This window comes from Bos javanicus, chromosome 7 (genome assembly GCF_032452875.1).
Source record: "Bos javanicus breed banteng chromosome 7, ARS-OSU_banteng_1.0, whole genome shotgun sequence".
Lineage (NCBI taxonomy): Eukaryota > Metazoa > Chordata > Mammalia > Artiodactyla > Bovidae > Bos > Bos javanicus.
Genome location: NC_083874.1, coordinates 61,932,929 through 61,955,314, shown reverse-complemented (window position 1 = coordinate 61,955,314; position 22,386 = coordinate 61,932,929). Strand labels below are relative to the sequence as shown.

The following is a 22,386-nucleotide window of genomic DNA, read 5'->3' as shown; positions in this document are numbered from 1 at the left end:
AAGGAAGTTCAGAGATAGATGGACAGCTGGTAGGAGAACATTGTGGTGGACATTCAGAGGAACAGGAAGGAGCAGAGGAAGCTAGAGAGAGCACTCTCAGGAGCCTCAGAGATTTTTTCAAAGTGGAAATGCTCTGAGATAATTGTGTTTCTCCCAGGGAAGTGGTTTTGGGTTCATTATATTTGGAGGCTCCCAATACCAATTGAAATAGGGTTCCTGTTATTTGTTGTTTTACATCCTTTTTCTAATTAACTGTGTGCTGCTGCTACTGCTGCTAAGTCACTTCAGTCGTGTCCGACTCTGTGCGACCCCATAGACGGCAGCCCGCCAGGCTCTGCCGTCCCTGGGATTCTCCAGGCATTTCCAATAAGCCCCAAGTTGGCCGATTTAATTGTAAATCATCCCAGGTAATTATAGTCCAGCAAAATAAACACTTGCAGGACTGGAGTACACAGTTGTTACACAGGAGTTCCAGGGAGGCTGCTCTACAGACTCACCTTTGGTGGTGGTGGTTTAGTTGCTAAGTCGTGTCCAACTCTTGTGACCCCATGGACTGTAGCCCACCAGGCTCCTCTGTCCATGGGATTCTCTACGCAAGAATACTGGAGCCTTACCTTTAGAGAGGAAAAATTTCATTTTTCCAAGAGTGATTACTCACCACACCAAAATGGGAAACAAAGTCCTGAAAACTGGCACAGAGGACACTGAAATAGAATCGAACTTCTTCTAAGGAGGGAGGTTCAGGTACAGGACTTAGCACCACAAGGCAGAACCACCTAAGAAAACAGCAGAGCACAGTGGACTCTGGTAGGTGCTTTATTCCAATCCACAGTGATGCTGGAGTGAGGGCAGAGGCATGTCACTCTATCCCATTTGTCTGACCAGGTCAAAGAAAGAAGTGCAGAAGGCTGCAAATAAGAAAAGAGTTTATTTGGTCTTACGAATTGCTATTTGGGAGACACTGCTGCTGCTGCTGCTAGTCGCTTCAGTCGTGTCTGACTCTGTGCGACCCCATAGACGGCAGCCCACTAGGCTCCCCGTCCCTGGGATTCTCCAGGCGAGAAAACTGGAGTGGGTTGCCATTTCCTTCTCCAACACATGAAAGTGAAAAGTGAAAGTGAAGTCGCTCAGTTATGTCCGACTCTTAGTGACCCCATGGACTGTAGCCCACCAGGCTCCTCCATCCATGGGATTTTCCAGGCGAGAGTACTGGAGTGGGGTGCCATTGCCTTCTCCCTGGGAGACACAGATTCCTGTAAAACTGAAATAGTGTTCCAAAGAAGAGAAAGAGTCAAGGGCTTATAATTACAGGCAAAAGCGATGAAGCTGGGAATTCCCTGGTAGTCCAATAGTTGGGACTGTGTGTTTTCACAGCCAAGATCAACCCCTGGTTAGGGAACCATGATCCTCCAAGCTGTGCAGTGTGGCAAAAAAAGAAAAAGAAAAAAAAAAAAAACTGCACTTGTACTAAAAAGCCATGAGGCTGGACTCTAACGTAAGAAAGTAAGCATTTGTCCTTAAGGGATGGCTGTTTTAAGTTCCTTTAGGGTAAGGGTTTGATGAGTACCTGAGTATTAGCCTCTGGATGAAAATAGTTGTTCTGGACAAGAACAAATTCCATCAGATTCCATCTAGGCTAAGATAAGCATAAGTCACACTTTTTCAATGGCATCCAGGCTCCATATTTAGAGAGCTCAAACAAATACTAAGTCCATTTGGATTTTCCTTTCACAAGGGGGCTGCCCAGAGAGCTAAGTAAAAGATTATTTTGGGGTTAATATTTGATAAGCTAAGAGATAAGTGTTTGATTCAGGAGACTGAGTGCAGAGGCTTGCCCTCACCAATAGGGTAGAAATCATCCAATCCATTGAGGGACCTAATGGAACAAAAGGCAAATGAAGGGCAAATTCACTGTCTCTTCTTGAGCTGGAAAATCTCCCTGTTCCTGCCTTTATAGACGTCAGAAGCTATATCTTCTCGTCTCCCTGCTCATCCCTGTCCCTACCTTCCCGCCCCTCCCTCCCTCTGGCCCACTCCACTCCACTGGCCTCCTTGCTGCTCCTTCAACATTCCAGGCTTGCTCCAGCCCTGGAGCATTTGTTCCAGCTGTTTCCTCTGCTGAAACCCTATGTAACATTGCAACTTCCCCCACCAGCCTGGGATACTTCATCTGCTTTTTCTTCTTTTGGTCCAAAGCACTTATCACCTTCTAACATACTGTCATGACTGCTTACCGTGTATCTATCTCCCCTCTGCTGGAATGCAGATTCCATGAGGGCAGAGATCATTGTGTTTGCTGATAAAGTTTAAAATAGTGCCTGCTACAGAGGAGGTGCTGAATAAATATTTACTAATGAATTGTGAGGATTCAATGTGGCATTGCAAGTAAAGCATTTATAATGGTGCCTGGCTCATACAAAATTCTCAATAAATAGCAGATACTGTTATGATGCTTGAGGAGACCTCACCTCCATCCTTGCTTGGGCCAGCCAGCCTCCTTCCATCTCGGAAGGTGTTGCTTCTGAAGCCAAGCAGGACCCTGTGGGGCTCCCACATATAAATCCTTTCTGCATCCCCATTTCTTATTTGTAGAAAAACAGGCTTTCATCACCCTCCATGACCTTCCCTGAGTTCCAAGGGGGTAAGTTCAAACAGTTGCTAATCAGGGAAGGGAGGGGGTGTAGAAACAAAGGAGGAGCAGTGAAAATAGTGCAGTCTTGAGGCAGGGTCCTGGTCCTCCTGAATGAATATACATAGCAATACCTTTGAGTTATTCTGCAGGAACCCGTGTCCGGTAACACTTCTGCTGAGAGCAGATGTCATCTTAAGTTAATCGTGTAATTACTTATTTAAACCATTAATTACTTTAATTTCTTCTTAGTCTCCTACTAGATTCCATTCATCTTTTGGTCACAATTTAACACCACTCTCATTACGGCTGTCCCTTCAGGTCCCTACAACCCTACAAAGATGTAGGTTAGGCAGGATCCATCTGCCATTAAAGCATCTTTTATTGCTGCCAGATTGTAACTACATAATCTTTATATTAACAAAGACCTAACCATCTGTCTTCCATAAGAGTAGAGAAGCTCCCTGAGGGCAGGTCTGGGCTTCATTTACTATTTGTTTCCTGGTGTCCCAACTCAGTGCCCAGCATGAAGCAGGTGCTCAGTAAATGTTGGGGGAATCAATAGATGAACATACTCCTTGCTAGAGTTCTCTAAACTAATGACAGATTGAAGACAACATTTGGAAGGAGCTTTGATGATCCCTCTTTTGGTTGAACAAATTGAAAATCAGAGCATCTAAGAGTCTTGCCTATGAAGACTCAGCAGCCCAGGATTGCCATCTTCCCATCAACGCAGAATTTCTAAGGGGTGGGTGAGGGTGGGAAGTACTTCTGATTTTACTACAGCATCACCTCCTGCAGGAAGTCATTACAAATCCTCTGGGGGACAGTCATTCTCAGTTCCTCTGGATTCCCAAAGTTTATCCCTTTCTAATTATTCTATGGTTCCCCCCACAGCCCCGAATTATAACTACTAGTCTGTCTCCCTTTCCTGGGGACTGTGCGCTCCCCAGAGCAAAGCTGGAGCAAGCGACCCTCCGGAATCACCTGGCCCAGGCTGGAATCCCCGCTCCACAACTTACTAGCTGTGTGACCTTCGTTTAAAAACTGGGCTTCTCTGGGCTCTCCTCTGGAAAGTGGCTAAGTCATGTCACAGACCTGATGGGGCTGTTGAGGAATAGAATTTGATCAGGCAGATTAAATGCTTGGCTTTAACTTTGTTAAGCTTCAAGGTCCTGTTTCTCAACAAATTTAGGGCGAGCAGTAGGAATTTGGGGGAAAGCGTACAGAACTGGAGTCGGGAGCTCTGACTTTTGGTCCTAAATGGCCGAGTGACCTTGGCCAAGTCCGCCTTCCCTCCAGGTCGTGCGGGTCCCGGGACTGCGCTTGGACGGAGGTTCTCCTGGAGAGGCCCCTCCCGGCCGGTGACATTCTAAGATTCCAGGAGCGATTGAGTTTGGGGATGGGGGAAGGGTGGGGGTGGGGGAGGCGAGGCGAGCCCGATTGGCCCCCGCGCGCCACGTGTCCGGCCCGGGAGCCGAAGACTGTCCTGGCCCGCCCTTGCGCTGCGGCTGCTACAGCTCTGCTAACGGGCTCTGACCCAGCGAGCTCCGCGTCCGCTTGTCGGTCTGCCCATCTGTCCGTCCGCTACGGGAGGCTTCCGCCGCGGGGTGAGTAGGTTGAGGCTGGAAACGGGATCGCTCCAGGGGAGCCCCCGACCCAACTCATTACGGGTGGGGGGGGGGGGGTTGTAGGGACCTGAAGGGACAGCCGTAAACGCCCAGTCATCGCTGACCCACGCCTGCCGCCGGCTCCGGGGAGGGGCGCGGGGACCGGGAACTCGAGGGCGCGGTAACCCGAGAGGGTCGCGGGCGGCGCGTGTCTGGGGCAGCGCAGTGGAGCAAATCCACGGCCGCAGGCGGGGAAGCGGAGGCGGAGGGCGCGCGGGCTGCGGCTTGGAAAGGAGAAAAGGAGAGGAGGAGGGAGGGGACAGGGGGTGCTGCTCTGCAGAGGGTGTGGAGGAGGGGCGGGGGGCCCCGGGACCCCTGCCGTGCGGGGCTTGAGAGACTTTGAAGGCCCTGGGGTGGAGGCACCTGGGTGCGGGTTTAAGGGCCCGCAGGGAAGGGTGTGGCTGGAGCCGAAGAATGGGCAAAAAGAATCAGACCTTGCGGCTGCACCTGAAATGGCTTGTGTGTGTCCCCGAGGGAGGGCCCTTTGTGTGCTGACCGACGAGGGGCAGGCTGTCCACAATTCAGGGCCCCTTGGACCCTCCCGCCCTCTAGGGACCACTCCTCTCTTCTAAAGGAGACTCCCAGCTGGGCTCCAGGGGCCTTGTGGTGGCGTGGAGGCCCCACCCTTCCTCCTGATCCCCTCAGTCCAGGGTTGGCCTTTCCAAAGCTTGGGGGCCTCAGATGACACCTCAGATACTAGCATGGGTGTGATTTTCCCTGAATCCAATCCTGGCTCCACCAGCAGCTTGCAGTGTGACCTTGAAGCCCTAGCATGCCCTTTCTGAGCCTCAGTTTCTGTCTCCAAGTCCAGAACTGAAAAACCCAGCCCCTCTCAGAGGAAGCAATGGCTGTGAAAATTGATTTCTCAGCTGCAGAGAATGAAGACAGATTTGGGAAGTCTTGATAACAAGCTTGGGAAGCTTGGGAAGCTTGGCCTACCCAGCTGGCCTAGCAAGGGGAAGGGGCGGGGTGTGGTCCTTTGCTTCCTCCCTCCCCTTCCTTTCCTCTGAACCTTGGTGGGTCTTCACCGACAATTCCAAATTTGGACATAGGCCCCGGAGTTTGTAAAAGAGCTCTGGTTTCCCTGGTCCACCCTTTCCTCTCACTTCCTCTTCCTCCCCTACCCAAAGCACACCTTAAATTGCCAGCCGCACTGACCCAGCCTGTTATCATGACCTGCTTAGCCTCCACTTTGGAGGTGAATGGCCTCCCAGTTTCAGCTGTCATGGACCCTGCCCTTCTGGCTGACAAGCTCTGCACCAAGGCAGAGGGCACTGGCCTAGGGGTCAGTGAAAAGTTGGGTCACAGTTCCAGGTCGGGGTCCTTGGGCAAATCCCTTCCCGCTCTGTGCCTTAGTTACCCTTCTGTAGGAAAGTCTGCTGAACTGACTGACTGCCTCTTGCTGCGCTGGTGGTCTAGGATTCAACTGTTCTGAGCCTTAGGATTGTGGGGAATAGGGTGGGGCAGAGGCACCCATCCCCCTGGGCAGCTGTGACAGTCACTCATCCATCTTTCTTTGCCTTCCACTCTTTGTTCCTGAGGCCCAGGCTGCTGGGATACAGAAAATATTTGTGGTTTCTGGGTAAGGGCCGCAGCTGTTACTGAAGCAGACTCTGTCTTGGAGTGTGCAGAAGAGGGGGCTGCCCCTGGGAAGCCAGGGACCTGGCCTGTTGGGCTCATTCCTGAGACGGGGTCGGGGAGCTCTGCGGTGTTGGGTGCCCGCCAGCGTCTGGAACATCTGCACTGCAGCACCCAGAGGCGCTCCAGCCACACCCAGCCCCAGCCTCTGCCTTGCACTAGCCAGCGGGGCCCCAGGCACACTACTACCGCTCTGGGCCTTAGTCCCCTTCCTCTTTAGAGGGATAAGAGCTGTGCTCAGGGGACCCGGCTGGTCCCCAGCAGCTGCTGGCTCTTCATGCACCATTCTAGAATTTTCCACCGAGGTCCATTCATGTCCCCAACCTCACCCCACCCAACCCCTCCAAGATGCTTCCTGGGTGAGGACAAAGCACAGGATGTGGTCTCGACCCTGATTTTCAACTTGCCTGTTTCTCTAGCTCCATCTCAAAAGAGGAGAAGAAGTCTTGGGTCAGGGAGCCTTTATTCATCCTTTAAAATGTGTTGGTTTGGAATCCAGCCATACTCCCTTTCCCTTTGGGGTTGAGAAGCTCTCCCCAGAGACTGGCTAAGGAGGAATGCCTGAGCTTGGGTTCTCTGAGCCTCAGATCCCCCATCTGTAAAATGAGGGTGAGGTTGATATTCACCCTCACGAGATTATAAAATGGCTGCTGCTGCTAAGTCGCTTCAGTTGTGTCCGACTCTGTGCGACCCCATAGACGGCAGCCCACCAGGCTCCCCGTCCCTGGGATTCGCCAGGCAAGAACACTGGAGTGGGTTGCCATTTCCTTCTCCAATTATAAAATGGCAGATGTGAAAAAGTGTTTTGTAAACTGAGAGCGCCCTGCCCAGAGAATCAGGTGCTACTGCTAGAATCTCAGAAGGGTGTGGTGCTTGAGGAAACAGACGACCTGAGCCTCGGGTTCCTCATCTACAAAACGGGTGCTTTTGTAAATAATAATAAAATAGTAACTTCTATTATTTATTGAACCTTCTAACTTACCAGGTCTTGGCTGAACCCTTGGTATATTGGATGCTGTTACCATGCCCTTTCTGCATATGTGGAAACTCAGTTATCAGATGTTTGGGGTAGAAAGAGCACTAACATTTACATAGGGTGTCCTGTGTTCCAGGAGGTCTTCTAAGCACTGTTGTTGTTCTTTAGTCACTAAGTTGTGTCCGACTCTTTTGTGACCCCATGGACTGTAGCCCACCAGGCTCCTCTGTCCTTTGGGTTTCCCAGGCAAGAAGACTGCAGTGGGTAGCCATTCCCTTCTCCAGGGGACTTCCCTATCCAGGGATCAAACCCGGGTCTTCTGCTGTGCAGGTGGATTCTTTACCTCTGAGCCGCCTGGGAAGCCCCCTTCTAAGCTCTAGATATGTGTTAACTTTTTTCACGCTCACCACAACTCCTCTGAGGTAGGCACTATTTTATCCCCTATTTTACATTTGAAGCTAAGTACATGCCCAAGGCCACTCAAGCTCCTCAACGGCAGATTGGGCAGATCGGGCTCCAGTCTCGGGCAGTCTGGCTCCTGCCTGTGTGCTGGGAGACACTGTGCTTTGTTGTTGCTCACGAAAGTGGCCTGAACTGGGATTCAAACCCAGGCCAGTCCAACTCCAAACCTAGGCCATCCCAGATTGTCTCCTGGGGCCTTATCCTGCCTGAGGATCAATGGTTCTGGGTAACAAGAGGGGAAGACACTGCTCTCTAAGAAATCCGAGTGCTGTGAGCTAGGGGGTGTGCCCGGGCACAGGGCCAGGAAAGGCATTTACTCTGGCTTCATTAAGGCAGGTCCTGGCAGGGGGAGGGGCCGGCCCTTGGTGTCTTCCTGCAGACTGTGGTGGGGAGGAGCCATCAGGAAAGGAGAAAGGGGAGGATCTAGGTTTTGTAGCCCAGGGGCCTCCAAGAGGGGTGTGCAGACCCTGGGAAACACTAAAGATGATTTCCTGGGATGCCAGAAGAAACTGTTAGGCCTCTTACTATATATGTTTTTAATCTCATGCTCAAACAGTTTATCGTAAAGAATGATGTTTTTTTTTCTTCTGTTACTGGTGGTATATGTGGTCAAAAAAAAAAAAAAATGCAGGTCACCGCACAAAAATTTGTCAGCTTCATCGAGGTGGGAGATTCATCTGTCCTTTCATCTTTTTTACCCCCCAGCTCCTGCCGATGGGCATGCAGGAGGCACTCAATATATAGGTTTTGAAAAATGAGGCCCTGCTTAATCACTAATGTTTTGAATGAGCGGGGAAAGTTGCTTAACCCCTCAAGTAATTTCCTGTCCTGGCTGTATAATGAGTTTGAAAACTGATTGGCAAGATGATTTCTTTTTATTCTATGATTTTTTTCAAAGGAGTCACTAAAGCGTGGAAATTACTCAGTATCTTTCACTCAACAATCCTTATAAACCACCCTTGGTAGTAGGGGGTGCATTAAGGAAACATACACAATGATTTTCAGGAAAAGGTAAAAAGGTAAAGTGATTCAATCTTTATATCACTCACACAGATATAAAAATGATCATGTGCAAAAGATTTTATTCTATTCATAATCAATGACTGGCCCAGGCAGATGTTAGAACCAGCTCAGAAGAGAATAAGTAGTTGCTTTTATATCAAAAGGAATGTGCAAATGGAGGTAAACGGGTTTTTCCACCAGAGGTGGGGGAGGGGAAAGGGAGGGAAATCCACCCAGCTTTTTATCAGAGAGGACAGAATGAGCATGTCTCTAAGAATTGTGTTTTTATAGATTTTTTTTTCCCCTTGTAATACCTTGAAGACAAACAGCCTCCATCTAATTGAGGAATGATAAATCCACAGCGGTTGACCCAAGCCTCTCACGAGTAAATGGTTTCAGAGTCACGCTGTGGTTCAAAGGTGGGAAAAGTCCCTCTTGGCTTCCTAGAAGAGTTAGAGTCACTTAGGAAAGTTTTCAAAATTTTCAAAAGCCCAGGCCTCATCTGTGGCCTGTTGAGTCTCCAGAGGTGGTCTTATGCTTTGCTAAGTTTGAAAAACTCCCCAGGAGGTTATTAATGAAGTCAGAATTGAAAAAGCACAGATTTTGACGCCAGAAGACTAGTTAGAAAGTGCTAGTGAAAGTGGAAAGTGCTAGTGGAAGCTGGTTTAGGGGGAAAGAGGGTGTGCTGGTAGGTGAAGAGGAAGAGGAGGGCAAGCAAATCAGGAAGGATGTCAAGGGCCTTGAATGCCGAGCTCAGAGGGCCTACATTGAAGGAGGCCTTTGGAGAGGAGTGGGCAGTCCCTTGGGCACTCCTGGGGCACAGAGGTTTGGGTGATTTTTTTGCATGATTTTCCAGATTATTTATAAAATTTTCCTCAATTTGCCCTTACCCTCCACACCTGACCTCATACTCAACATCTCTCTCCTCCCCAAAGTGCACTCAATTCCTCCAAAGCCGGCAGGCTGCGTTTTGAAGACAGAAGTGCTTTTTCTCGTGCTGGTGCTTCTTCTCCCCTCTTTCTTCTCCTTCCTCTGCTTCATTCCATTGAGTCCATATTCTTGACTTTGTACTTCTGTCAGCCTCTATCCCTAATACGCATCTTTTACTTTATATGTGCATGCGGCTGCTGCTAAGTCACTTCAGTTGTGTCCGACTCTGTGCGACCCCATAGACGGCAGCCCACCAGGCTCCCCCGTCCCTGGGATTCTCCAGGCAAGAGCACTGGAGTGGGTTGCCATTTCCTTCTCCAATGCATGAAAGGAAAAGGGAAAGTGAAGTCGCTCAGTCGTGTCCGACTCTTCTCGACCCCATGGACTGCAGCCCACCAGGCTCCTCCACCCATGTATAGCAGACATAAAAATGGAGCATGAAAGGACAAGATCAACTTGTTATTTTTATCTGTCTGTTTAGTTGTGCCAGGTCTTAGATGAGGCACTCGGGATCTTTAGCTACGTCTTGTGAACTCTCTGTTGTAGCGTGTGGAATCTAGTTCCCTGACCAAGGATTAAACCTGTGCCCCCTGCATTGGGAACTCAGATTCATAGCCACCGGACCACCAGGGAAGTCCCAAGATCAATTTAAAAAGTTGTAAGTTGTAGTATTCTCATCCTGCAGCCCAAGGGATCATTGTGTCTGGTACCCCACTTTGGAGACCACTGCTCTAATGACACTAATAATCACTGCTCTAATGATTATTTTAACAGAAGCTAAGTAAGTAAGTGAAGTCGCTCAGTCGTGTCCGACTCTTTGCGACCTCATGGGCTGTAGCCTACCAGGCTCCTCTGTCCATGGCATTTTCCAGGCAATAGTACTGGAGTGGATTGCCATTTCCTTCTCCAGCGGATCTTCCCGACCCAGGAACCGAACCCGGGTCTCCCGCATTGTAGACAGACGCTCTACCGTCTGAGCCACCAGGGAAGTCCGCTTACCAGAAGCTAGCACCACTAATTCAACATTTACTCTGCACGTCACCATGCTAAGTATTTTACCTGCCTTACTTTATTGAATATTCACAAAAACCTTATGAGATTATCATTTAGAGACGAAGAAACTGAGTAAGAGAGAAATGATGCAATTCACCCATGGCCATGAGCAGTTAGAATTTGAATGTAGGCTGTGACTGCAAAGCCTGCAGTCTTAATTACAAAATGCCATGCTGTGTCCTTTGTAAATGTTTGGGACTTTATTTTGTAGATGTGGAAATTGAGATTCATGTTTAGGTAACTTACAAAGTTATAAATTGCTAGGGGGTAAAGCTGTGACTGAGTCTGACCTCCAAGCCCATGCCTATTGCAGGACTTGGAGGAGACTTTCTGTCTGGTTCTTGGTTTCCGCAATGCTATAGTTGGGCATTGGTGGTCGAGCCAGCCCTGGTATTTTGTACCCCGGAGTGTTCCTCCTGGAGTCAGTCCTGTTTGCTGGCAGCCTGAAGGACTAAGGCAGGAGGTAGTCACAGAAGCACAAGGCCAGGAGGCCACTCTGCCTTGAATGGATTTCTGGAATGATCTGTCCTGATGAACCTTCATGGAAATCCATGTTTGAAGAGATTCAGAGCTTCTGGGAGGAGAGAGGCACCAGTGTAGAGTGGCCATACCTGCCAGTCTTGATAAGCTATTTCAACCAAGATGATGAAACTTGCATATTGAGGGTGGGATGGGGATAGAGAGGAGTCCTGTGGCCTTGGGGGAGAACTCTCCTAGGACTGATGTTCTGAGATTCTGCTGTGAGAATCCCTGGATGGTATCTGCAAAAATCTCTCACACCCACACTCTTTCGGTTTTCCCAAAGATGGAGTAACATTGTCCACATTTTGCTGATGAAGAAACAGGTTGAGAGAGGCAACCTGGCTTGTCTGAGCTTGTCTGAACAGAGGGGCAGGCTGGGAACCAAACCTGGGTCTTTTCCTTTGGCCTCTTCCTCACGTCCTATTGCAGCGAGGGCTCACTGCTATGTGGAGGCTTGTGATGACCTGAATATGGGAGGTGGAGAGGTGGGCCATTGTCTGGGCCTGACATGCCTTTATCTTTGTCTAGAAAGTGAGGGACTTGAAGCAGTGGGTTGTTAGATCTGGGATTCTGAAACACTGGATGTAAAACATTTATTCAGGCAACTTGAGAAGTGTGGTCTGGGTCACCCTGGAAGGGATCAGAGCCCCTTGTAAAGCCTCCATGGCGCCTCTGTGATTAGCTCCAGAGCTTCCCCCAGCCCTCAGAGGAGGGGCTGTCGAAGCTCAGCTCCCTTGAACTGCACTCAGAACATGCAGTTCTGGACGATGTTTGCTTTCTATGTATACACAAGACATGCGCTTGATAGAGGCACACACAAACTGCTCTCAAAACCCAGAGCATTTTCCCCAAGACTTGGAGGCCCCTCCTCTGAGCCATCCAGATGGGCCTGGGCTGCCGCCAGCTGCTAAAGTTTCCAGCAACAAGGCCAAAGGAAAATGCTTTGAAGCTGGAGATGCAGGTGACTTCCTGCCCCTCCCGTGGTCCCTTTCCTCTGCTGACCTTGGTGCTCCCTCACATTTGCCCACACTGTCCCCCTGGCCTAGGGAAACCCAGAGCTGGCTCCTGGTTGAACCTCGGGGTAGATGTGGGCTCCCTACCCGCTGGGAGAGTTTCCATTTCCTGAGGCGAGCTCAATTTTGTACTGGAGGGCCCCTGGTTGTCAGGGAAACAGCAGGGTTTCCTCAAGCTCCGCTCTGAGCTCTCTGCGGTTACAGGCAAATCGCTGCCCTCTGCTCTTCACTCAAGTCTGTCTGCTAACTGTGGTTTGGGGGACTTGAATTCAGGCAGTAGGGACACATAGATAAACACGACAGAGCCCTGTCCTTAGCATATCACCCAGCACACTGAAGGCCACCACTTCCTGAGAACACATCTCTGCCTGGCCTTGACATAAGTTGAGTCTCATCCTCCAACTCCCCAAGGCAGGAAGGGGAAAGCCCCAGTTTTGTACTTAAGATAACCTTGAATTCAGAGATGAGCAATGTGCCCAAAGTCACATGGCGAGTTAGTGACAAAACGGACTTGAGTCCACGTCTGTCTGTCTGACTCCAAACCTGTGTTCCCACTCTCTTGCAGGGCTCCAGTGGCCCCAGAGTGAGAGCAGGATTATGCGCTGAGATCAGGGGCTGGGGGTGTAGGATGGGGGTGATGGTATGTGAAGACCTGGGAAGCAGGCAGATTAAGCGTCTCCTTCGTTTATACCCTCTCTTCTGGTTCAGCTCCCTGTGGGGTCTTACTGAATTTAAGTCTGATAAGAGTTTGTTACTTTTACTTTTAAAAAGTAATACATAGACCTGATTTAAAAAGATCAAATTGTACCGTCCCAATTAAATGGAAAGCCTAGTCCTTCTTTCTTCTCTAATCCCAAGGTTGCATCTCTTCCATCTCTGCCCATCTGCCAAGAGGGCTTCGTAGCCCAGCCCCTCCACCCTTCTCTTCCCCTTTCCAAAGCAGGTAACATTCCCTTTTGCATTTCTTTTGGGGTAAGATATGTTTGTTTCTTATTCCTCCCCTGTAGATTCTGTGTCCTGACACCGCTTTCAATGAGATTGGGTGTCCTGTTTGTTCATTCTCCACCCTCACCCATGGTCTGTCCCATCAGAGAAAAACCCAAAGTCTTCACAGTGGCCTCAAGCACTGGTCCCTTGATGCCACATCCTACCAGTGCCCCCACCCCACTCCCTGCCACCATACTAGCCACACTGAGCTCCTTGACCTCACTGCCCTCAGGGAGCAACATGGTTCATGATACCTCCAAACGCTCGAAGGGGGGTGACAGCAGGTGACCCACTTTCGTGAAAGCGAAGTCACTCAGTCGTGTCCGACTCTTAGTGACCCCATGGACTGCAGCCTACCAGGCTTCTCCAACCATGGGATTTTCCAGGCAAGAGTACTGGAGTGGGGTGCCATTGCCTTCTCCAACATATCTGTATATTCTTTTTCAAATTCTTTTCCATTATGTGTTATCACAAGATATTAACTGTATAGTAGGTCCTTCTTTATCTATTTTGTATGTAGTAATTCAGTTTTGGAGAAGGCAATGGCACCCCACTCCAGTACCCTTGCCTGGAAAATCCCATGGACGGAGGAGCCTGGTGAGCTGCAGTCCATGGGGTCGCTAAGAGTCGGACATGACTGAGTGACTTCACTTTCACTTTTCATTTACATGCATTGGAGAAGGAAATGGCAACCCACTCCAGTGTTCCTGCCTGGAGAATCCCAGGGACGGGGGAGCCTGGTGGGCTGCCGTCTATTTAACCTGTATGATCTTGGACAAATTGTTTAACCTCCCCATCCTCAGTTTCCTCCTCTATGAGAAAAGGGACTTTGGTGCCAGAAAGGATGGCTGGAAGGGTTAGGTGAGACAGCATCTGGGAAAGTGCCCTGCATGGCCTGGAGGAATCATTCTGGTCAGTGGTCATGTCCTCTCTTCCTCTTCCAAATTCTCCCAGTTCTGGGAGTCTTTCCCATCATGGTGTGAACACCTGGACCCTGAAGAGTCCATCTATTATCCTCCCAAAAATGTGCCTGTCCCTGAGCCACATCTCTGGCTGTGATTTAACCTGAAGGGCTGGAAGCAATTGAGAAGGAGCAGGCGGAGCACATTCTCCCTTGGGAGGAAGGAAAGGAGGGGAAATCTGGGGGAGAGAATAGAGGGAGTCAGAGTGCAGAGGCATCTCACAGCGTTTCTTTTTCCTCCGCAGTGTTTTCTGCTGCAGAACCTGAGACCATGGCCAAACCAGCACAGGTAAGGAGGTTCTCCCCTTTCTGTAGTACTTCCCGTGGGCCTGGGCTTTTCCTGGAGTCACTTGCTTCGATACAGATCCCCAGTACCATCAGTTTGAAAGGAGCTGAAGAGGGTCTCAGGGTTTGCTTGCTCCTATTACAAGTCACAGCTCTTTCAGATGCAAGTGACCAATGAGAACACACAACATCCTAAACACAAAGTGTGTGTGTTGGCTCACATGACTGAGAAGCCCAGGGCTTCAGGTCTGGCTGGATCCAGGGGCCCACCTGATATTGTCAGGATTCTGCCTCCATGAACTGCGTCTCATCTGGGTGGCTTCATTCTTGGACAGATTCTTCCTTGATTTCTCATACTAGCTACCGGAAGCTCTAGGCTTCCCTTCTGCTTCCTGGGCAACATGCAGGAAACAACATAATTTATACCACATGATTCCAGGGGAAGTCCTGGGTTTGGTTTTCATTGGCTGGGCCTGGGTAACTTGGATCTGGCGGAGTCCCCGCCATGCAGCCATCTCTCTGAGTCACGTCGCTTCAGCTTCTGAGAGGCCTCAGGATGCCTGCCCGAGCAGCAGCCTGCATGCAGTCCGGGGTCCCAGCTGCTCATCAGCTGGCCTCAGGGCCTGCTGAATATTTCAGGGTGGAAAGTCCTTTCTCCTCCTCTCTCCCCTCCCTTTGCAGGGTCCAGGGCCAGGAAACTGTCTGCTGGGGGAGTGGCAGGCAGTCAGGGTGAGGTGAAGGAGTAGTGTTGGCCACGCAGGTGGCGCTTGGAAATGGCAAATTCACCAGGTTGGTGTGAGAATGACTGACGGTTGGAAACCTGGGCGATCTGAAGGACTGTTCCTGCGTGTCTAAATGTGACCAGTGCTGGGGTCCCTGGAGCCCCCCTCTCCCAGTGGCTGTGATCCTGCTGGCAGGCTATTTATTATCATTGTGCAAAGACCACAGAGGGAGAAAGACTGCCATGCTGCAGGCCAAGCCTACCGCTAAGGGAGCCTTTTGACTGGGACTTGTGTCTGCAGTTCTCAAGAGGCAGGTCAGGTGGTCTGGTATTCCCATCTCTTGAAGAATTTTCCACAGTTTATTGTGATCCACACAGTCAAAGGCTTTGGCATAGTCAATAAAGCAGAAATAGATGTTTTTCTGGAACTCTCTTGCTTTTTCCATGATCCAGCGGATGTTGGCAATTTGATCTCTGGTTCCTCTGCCTTTTCTAAAACCAGCTTTAACATCAGGAAGTTCACAGTTCACATATTGCTGAAGCCTGGGTTGGAGAATTTTGAGCATTACTTTACTAGCATGTGAGATGAGTGCAATTGTACGGTAGTTTGAGCATTCTTTGGCATTGCCTTTCTTTGGGATTGGAATGAAAACTGACCTTTTCCAGTCCTATGGCCACTGCTGAGTTTTCCAAATTTGCTGGCTTATTGAGTGCAGCACTTTCACAGCATCATCTTTCAGGATTTGAAATAGCTCAACTGGAATTCCATCACCTCCACTAGCTTTGTTCATAGTGATGCTTTCTAAGGCCCACTTGACTTCACATTCCAGGATGTCTGGCTCTAGGTGAGTGATCACACCATTGTGATTATCTGGGTCGTGAAGATCTATTTTGTACAGTTCTTCTGTATATTCTTGCCACCTCTTCTTGATATCTTCTGCTTCTGTTAGGTCCATACCATTTCTGTCCTTTATCCAGCCCATCTTTGCATGAAATGTTCCCTTGGTATCTCTAATCTGTATGCAGGTCAGGAAGCAACAGTTAGAACTGGACATGGAACAACAGACTGGTTCCAAATAGGAAAAGAAGTACGTCAAGGCTGTATATTGTCACCCTGCTTATTTAACTTATATGCAGAGTACATCATGAGAAATGCTGGACTGGAAGAAACACAAGCTGGAATCAAGATTGCCGGGAGAAATATCAATAACCTCAGATATACAGATGACACTACCCTTATGGCAGAAAGTGAAGAGGAACTCAAAAGCCTCTTGATGAAAGTGAAAGTGGAGAGTGAAAAAGTTGGCTTAAAGCTCAACATTCAGAAAACAAAGATCATGGCATCCAGTCCCATCACTTCATGGGAAATAGATGGGGAAACAGTGGAAACAGTGTCAGACTTTATTTTTTGGGATCCAAAATCACTGCAGATGGTGACTGCAGCCATGAAATTAAAAGATGCTTACTCCTTGGAAGGAAAGTTATGACCAACCTAGATAGCATATTCAAAAGCAGAGACATTACTTTGCCAACAAAGGTTCGTCTAGTCAAGGCTGTGGTTTTTCCTATGGTCATGTATGGATGTGAGAGTTGGACTGTGAAGAAGGCTGAGCGCCGAAGAATTGATGCTGTTGAACTGTGGTGTTGGAGAAGACTCTGGAGAGTCCCTTGGACTGCAAGGAGATCCAACCAGTCCATTCTGAAGGAGATCAGCCCTGGGATTTCTTTGGAAGGAATGATGCTAAAGCTGAAACTCCAGTATTTTGGCCACCTCATGCGAAGAGTTGACTGATTGGAAAAGACTCTGATGCTGGGAGGGATTGGGGGCAGGAGGAGAAGGGGACAACAGAGGATGAGATGGCTGGATGGCATCACTGACTTGATGGACGTGAGTCTGAGTGAACTCCGGGAGTTGGTGATGGACAGGGAGGCCTGGCGTGCTGCTATTCATGGGGTTGCAAAGAGTCGGACATGACTGAGCGACTGAGCTGAACTGAACTGTGTCTGCATTAGACTTCCTCTGCTCCATACAGCCTCATCTTTCAGCTGCAGCCTCTGTCTCCACCCTGGGGTGAGGAGGGGCAGGGCCCGGAGGGAAGGTGGCAACTTGCTGCCAGGACCTCTGCCCTTCCTCCAGGGGGCTCTGCTGCCGTCTTGCCCTCTTCTCCTTCCTTCCCGGCCACTTACAGTCCCAGCATCTTGGCAGCTTTGGACATCCGCATAAGCACTGCAGAGTCTGGGCCCGCCTCCCTGAGTGCCCTTCTTGCTCTTAGCTCTGGACCTCTGCCATACTGCTGCTCTGTGTGAAGCCTCTCCTTCCCTCCCCCTGGGCCAGCTGTTGCTCATCCTTTAGCGCTCTACTCGACTTAGACTTCCCTTCCAGGAAGTCTTCTTTGATCTGCTCTGGGTGTATTCACAGGCACATATCCGCCCGCACACCTGTCAAACTAAGAAGCCAGTAGAGTGCCTAGTTGTGCCAAGCCCTGAGCTAGGTGCTGGGGTGACATAAGTGGGCAAGACAGACTCTCGTGGAGCTTTCAAAAGGGAGTGTCTCTTTTCTGGTCCAGGCAGTTGGCCTGTGTTACTCTTTCCTTCTCTGCCCAGCAGTGTGATTAGGTTGCAGGGGATTCACGGGTGGCGGGAAGGGAGCCGTGTCCCTTTCTGGTCGTCCGTTCTGCCAGAACTTTAAATAGCACTTCTGTGCCCACGCATGCATGCCTTGAAGGAGCCAGCAATGGCAGACATAAACCACAGGGCCCCTGAGTGCCTGGCCAGGCCCTGCGGTGCGGGCGCTGGGAGACCCAGGAGATGGTCCAGAGGCTCACGGGCTCCCATGCGCTTCTTATTGTTTCAAACAGGATTATGTGAGCCACCCCACCCGTCCCGATCCCCTCGTCCAGCTTGAATCTCCCTCCACTGTTTCCCGGCATTCCTTTGCCCCTCTAGTGGAGTATTTATTACTAGCTCTATGCTAATTTGTAGGCTAGTCTCTCTCCTCCCCTGGGTTGGAAGCTCATGAAAGTCAGGCTTGGGCCTTCTTTCTCCCATAATCTTCAACCCTTCGTGTAGCGCCTGGCACAGGCTAAGTGCCCAGTCACCAGGCGGTGTGCCTAGTGCCCCAGGCTCTGGCATCCTCCACTCTCTCAGCTCTTGGTTGCTCTCCGGGCCCCATGGTTCTCAGGGCTGTGTGTCTGACCCACATCTGACTTCTCTGTGAACAGCCCTTTGTGCATTTAGGTTTAACATCTAAGATTCACTCCCCACCTTTGCCCCAACAACCCAGCCAGCTTGTCCTCAGATGCCAGCTCACGGCTCAGTTTACTGGGCCTAGAAGAGCGGCACCTCGTCTGGGCAGATTCTGAGCGTGACTCTGGGCCTCCCACTCTGGGCCAAGGCACCCCTCTCGCCCCTGGAAGCTGGCAGCTGCAAGGTTTCTGGAGCTGGAGAACAAAGGGTCACTGGACAGAGATGTGGGTTCTGTGTGACCCCAGCAAGTGGCTTCCCTTTGTGGGGCTCGGTTTCTTTGTTTCTGTGACAGAGAGCATCTTAAGTGCTTCTATAAAATGCTATAATAATCAAATTTATAAAGGTGAAAGGGCTTTCTACACCACAGAGAGACATAAGCACATGAGGGGCTCTTGTTTGTTTTGCAGAAACCATTCCCACCCCCTGCACTCTGTCTGGGCTCTTATCTCTCCCAGGTTCTGGGAAAGTGGTGCAGAGCTGGGGGCTTGGCTGAGCCTTCCTGCCACAGGGAAAAGGCACTGTCCTTGGGGCAGGTGGTGGCAGGAGGTACGGGGAGAGCCCTCCCTACCCTGGTTGCGGCTTTGTGTAGCCGGCTCTCCACTTTAGGGGCAGGGAGCTGAGCCACTGTCCAGGTGAGCGGTCGCGGTCTGAGGCGAGGCAGTGCAGGTGAAGATGGAGAGACGTGGCAGATTCTGTCGCATCGTCTTTGTTCAGTCCAAAGACTGTGAAAACATACCTCGGCTCTTGCCATGCCATTATGGAGACTGAGTTTGGGGATTTGTAACGAATATCTGAGCATTCTAGGAGCAGCAGGGACTTTTATCCCATGGCCAGGGTTGGGAGGTAAGCTGGGGTTAGGGCTGGGAGCCCCATTCAGGGCCAGGTCAGCAGCTCACCCTCTGCTCGTCTCTCCACAGGGTGCCAAGTACCGGGGCTCCATTCGTGACTTCCCCGACTTCAACCCCAGCCAGGATGCCGAGACTCTGTACAATGCCATGAAGGGCTTTGGTGGGTGCTCAGCCACTGTGGGGAAAGGGACCCACAGGAAAGGAAGCAGGATTCACCTAGGCTTGGGGGTGTCCCCCCCTTTTGGTTATTCAGTCATTCTTTTGTCTCTGTTTTTTGGCCATGATACATGGCATGCGGGATCTAAGTTCCCCAAGCCGTGACTGAACCTGGGCCCCTGCAGTGGAAGTGTAGAATCCTAACCAGTGGACTGCCAGCACATTCCCTTGTCTCTTCTTTTTATAATTTTATAATGGACTCTTCCAATGGCGCTAGTGGTAAAGAACCCGCCTGCCAATGTAGGAGATACAAGAGATGCAGGTTCAATCCCTGGCCCAGGAAGATCCCCTGGAGAAGGACATGACAACCCACTCCAGTCTTCTTACCTGGGGAATCCCATGGACAGAGGAACCTGGTAGGCTATGATCCACAGGGTCGCAGAGTCAGACATGACTTAAGCGACTTGGCACACATGCACACTCCAGGCTAATAAAACAGTCTCATGAGTAGAAGAAGCTTTACCAGTAGACCTGCCACCCAGCTTGAGAACTGGCACTTGCTCGCTCACGTAGCTGCAACATCATGGTAGGTCCCCCTCCTGATAACATCACTTTGCCTTTTGTCTTGCGGGTAAGCACTACCCTCAATTTGCAGCTTATTATTTTCTTTTATTTTTCCTGTCAGTGAAAGAACCCATCCTGGACGTTAGGACACCTGGGTTTTTCTAAGCCAAGCTCACTGGGAGACCGCGGGGGACTCCATGCTCCTCTCTGGGCCCCAGTTTCCTCGTGTGTGTGACGAGGAGCTAGATCATGGGCCATCTGAACTGAGATACTACATGTGCTAGCGTCTCTCTCAGGGGGGCTCGTCAGGTCCCCACAGAGCCCCCGTCTGATGCCAGTGCCTCTCGTGAGCAGAAGGCTGATGCCGAGGACTGCAGGGAGCACCCCTGTTGGGCTTCCTGGAGGCAGGTTGGGTAGGGTGACGGGTGCCTCCCCTCTTGTAGGCAGTGACAAGGAGGCCATCCTGGAGTTGATTACTTCCCGGAGCAACAGGCAGAGGCAGGAGATCTGCCAGAACTACAAGTCCCTCTATGGCAAGGTAACCATGACAACCAGAGGGTTGGGGGCGGAGGAGGCATGCTCTGATTCATCCAGGCCCTTTCCTGAGTATTTTACTCCTGCTCAGCTTCTATGCTGGCACTTCTGCCCTCCTTTTTTCTTCTCTCAGTCAGGCAGGGATCATCCAACCATAATTGCATCTAGAGCGCCTGCTAGGCACTATGCTAGGGGTTAGGGCTACCCAGATAAATAAGACCCGAGGGTTTCAACCTGTGGGCTCACAGTGGGAGAGACAGTGAGCAAGTGAGCACGTAGCGGCAGGGAGGGGCACTGTGCTGTGGACTGGGCAGGTTACCTGATGTCTCTAAGCCCATTTCTGAAGGCCAATGAGAGTATGTACCCCCAGAGTGACGATTAAGTTGGATTACTTCTCTCAGTGCCTGTACAGAGTAAGTGCTCATTCAGTGTAATTCTTATCATTATAACTGCGCTTCCCCATCTTCTTCCATTTCCTCCTCCTTCCACCCCTCCCCCAACCAGGACCTCATTGCAGACTTGAAGTATGAGTTGACGGGGAAGTTTGAACGCCTGATTGTGGGTCTTATGAGGCCACCTGCCTATGCTGATGCCAAAGAAATTAAAGATGCCATCTCGGTAAGAAGCAGGGTCTGTGCATGTTTGAGGGTTGGGGGTGTGGTTCATGGGAGATTGTAGCTTCTACAGCAGAAATTCAGTGAGCCCTATACCCACCCCACACATATGCCCTGCTTTGAGGCAGCAGCCCAAGTCCTGTCCCAGAGGGTGCAATGGTCCCTCCAGATGGATGGAGGTGGCATAGGCGTTGGTGTGAGGCCCACCCTGTGAAAGGGGGCCCTGGGCCCACACCCCACCCCAGTCGTTTACAGTCCTGAGGAAGCAGGACATGGGGATGTGGAAACAGATTGTGTCCAACACCCAAAGGCCGGGGGCATCGTAAAGGAGATCAGGAGGACAGGCCCTGGGCTTGGGGTGGCTGGAGAGGGCATCATAGAAGATGAGGGGATCGAGTTGGGCCTGAAGCCTGGAGAAGGTTTGGTTGACCAGAAGGGGCAGGTCATTCTAGGCTGGAGAGTAAGTGGTTGTGGAAGTGTGTTCAGGATATGAGGGGCAGCCCAGTCTAGTGGAGGTGGAGGGTTTCTCCCTACAAAGCAGGGAGAGCTCAAAGGCCTTTGAGTGTAACTCGGCACTTTATAAAGTGCTATGATCTTTGTCTCAGATGAGCTATATGAACTTGTTTTCATAAGCTAGTAAACTTAACAGTGTAAAAGAGTATCACATTCTCATTCTTTCTGTGAGTTCAGCAGAGCAACTAGTATCATTTCCATTTTAAAGATGAGAAAAGTAAGGCCCAGGAAGATGAAGTTTTTTTAATGAGCCATCACAAAGCAAGTTGCAGGCAGAGGCGGCACTAGAATCCCCGTCTTTAGATTCTCAGGGCTGCAGCTCTGAATCAATGCCTAAGACCTGTGTTAGGAACACCCTGAGTGCTGGGAGTTTCCCAGCTCTGACCACCCCAGGTTCCCAACTCGGGGCTGGTGGCCTCGCTTTTCAACCCTTGACTCACACGCCCCTTCTTTTCTCCCAGGGCATTGGGACCGATGAGAAGTGCCTCATTGAGATCTTGGCTTCTCGGAACAACGAGCAGATCCACCAGCTGGTGGCAGCATACAAAGATGGTGAGATGGGCAAGAGGGGCCGTTCAAGGTTTTTCAGATGTGTAATGAAGGTGCTCACAAGAGCAGGGACCCTAAGACTCTACCCGTCCACCTTTTTTCCTCCTTCCCTCTGATCTGTCTGTCCATCCATCTATTCATTTAGTAAGTACCTACTTTCTGCTGGGTTCTCAGCATATGGTTGTGGGCATCCATACTGTTTACGCCTGAGAGCTTAAGTATTAATGAGATAATGAGGGATATAGATAATAAACAGATAAACAAATGGGATGATGACATGTGGTAAAGAGTTCAGAAGGACACAAACAGAAAACAAGCATCCAACTGGAGAGGACATGCTTCAGATAGGTGGCTGGGGAAGCCTGTCTTGGGAGGAGACGAGCAGGAGCCAGTTGTACACAGAGTGGGGAGAAGACCCTGGCAGGAGCGGGAAGGACAAGTCCAAAGGTCCCCAAGCTGAATAAGCCTGGTGTCCAGTGCAAAGCTAGAACAGCAGAGGGCGGGACAGGATCA

The 22,386-nt window shown here is 50.4% G+C and overlaps 1 protein-coding gene across 3 annotated transcripts in view; it reads left to right on the top strand.

The window, feature by feature from the left end:
• Window positions 1–4,099: 4,099 nt before the first annotated feature.
• ANXA6 (annexin A6) overlaps window positions 4,100–22,386 on the top strand; it is a 47,012-nt gene continuing 28,725 nt past the window's right edge. For 2 of the 3 annotated variants that reach the window (XM_061424062.1, XM_061424061.1), the window contains exons 1-6: window positions 4,100–4,239; window positions 14,089–14,132; window positions 19,013–19,103; window positions 20,107–20,201; window positions 20,702–20,815; window positions 21,786–21,876. In XM_061424062.1, coding sequence (XP_061280046.1) covers window positions 14,115–14,132; window positions 19,013–19,103; window positions 20,107–20,201; window positions 20,702–20,815; window positions 21,786–21,876 — 409 coding nt within the window. In that variant the 5' untranslated portion in view covers window positions 4,100–4,239; window positions 14,089–14,114. Of the gene's footprint in view, window positions 4,240–12,753; window positions 12,839–14,088; window positions 14,133–19,012; window positions 19,104–20,106; window positions 20,202–20,701; window positions 20,816–21,785; window positions 21,877–22,386 lie in introns of all 3 variants that reach the window. The other variant, XM_061424063.1, reaches the window with a different exon arrangement.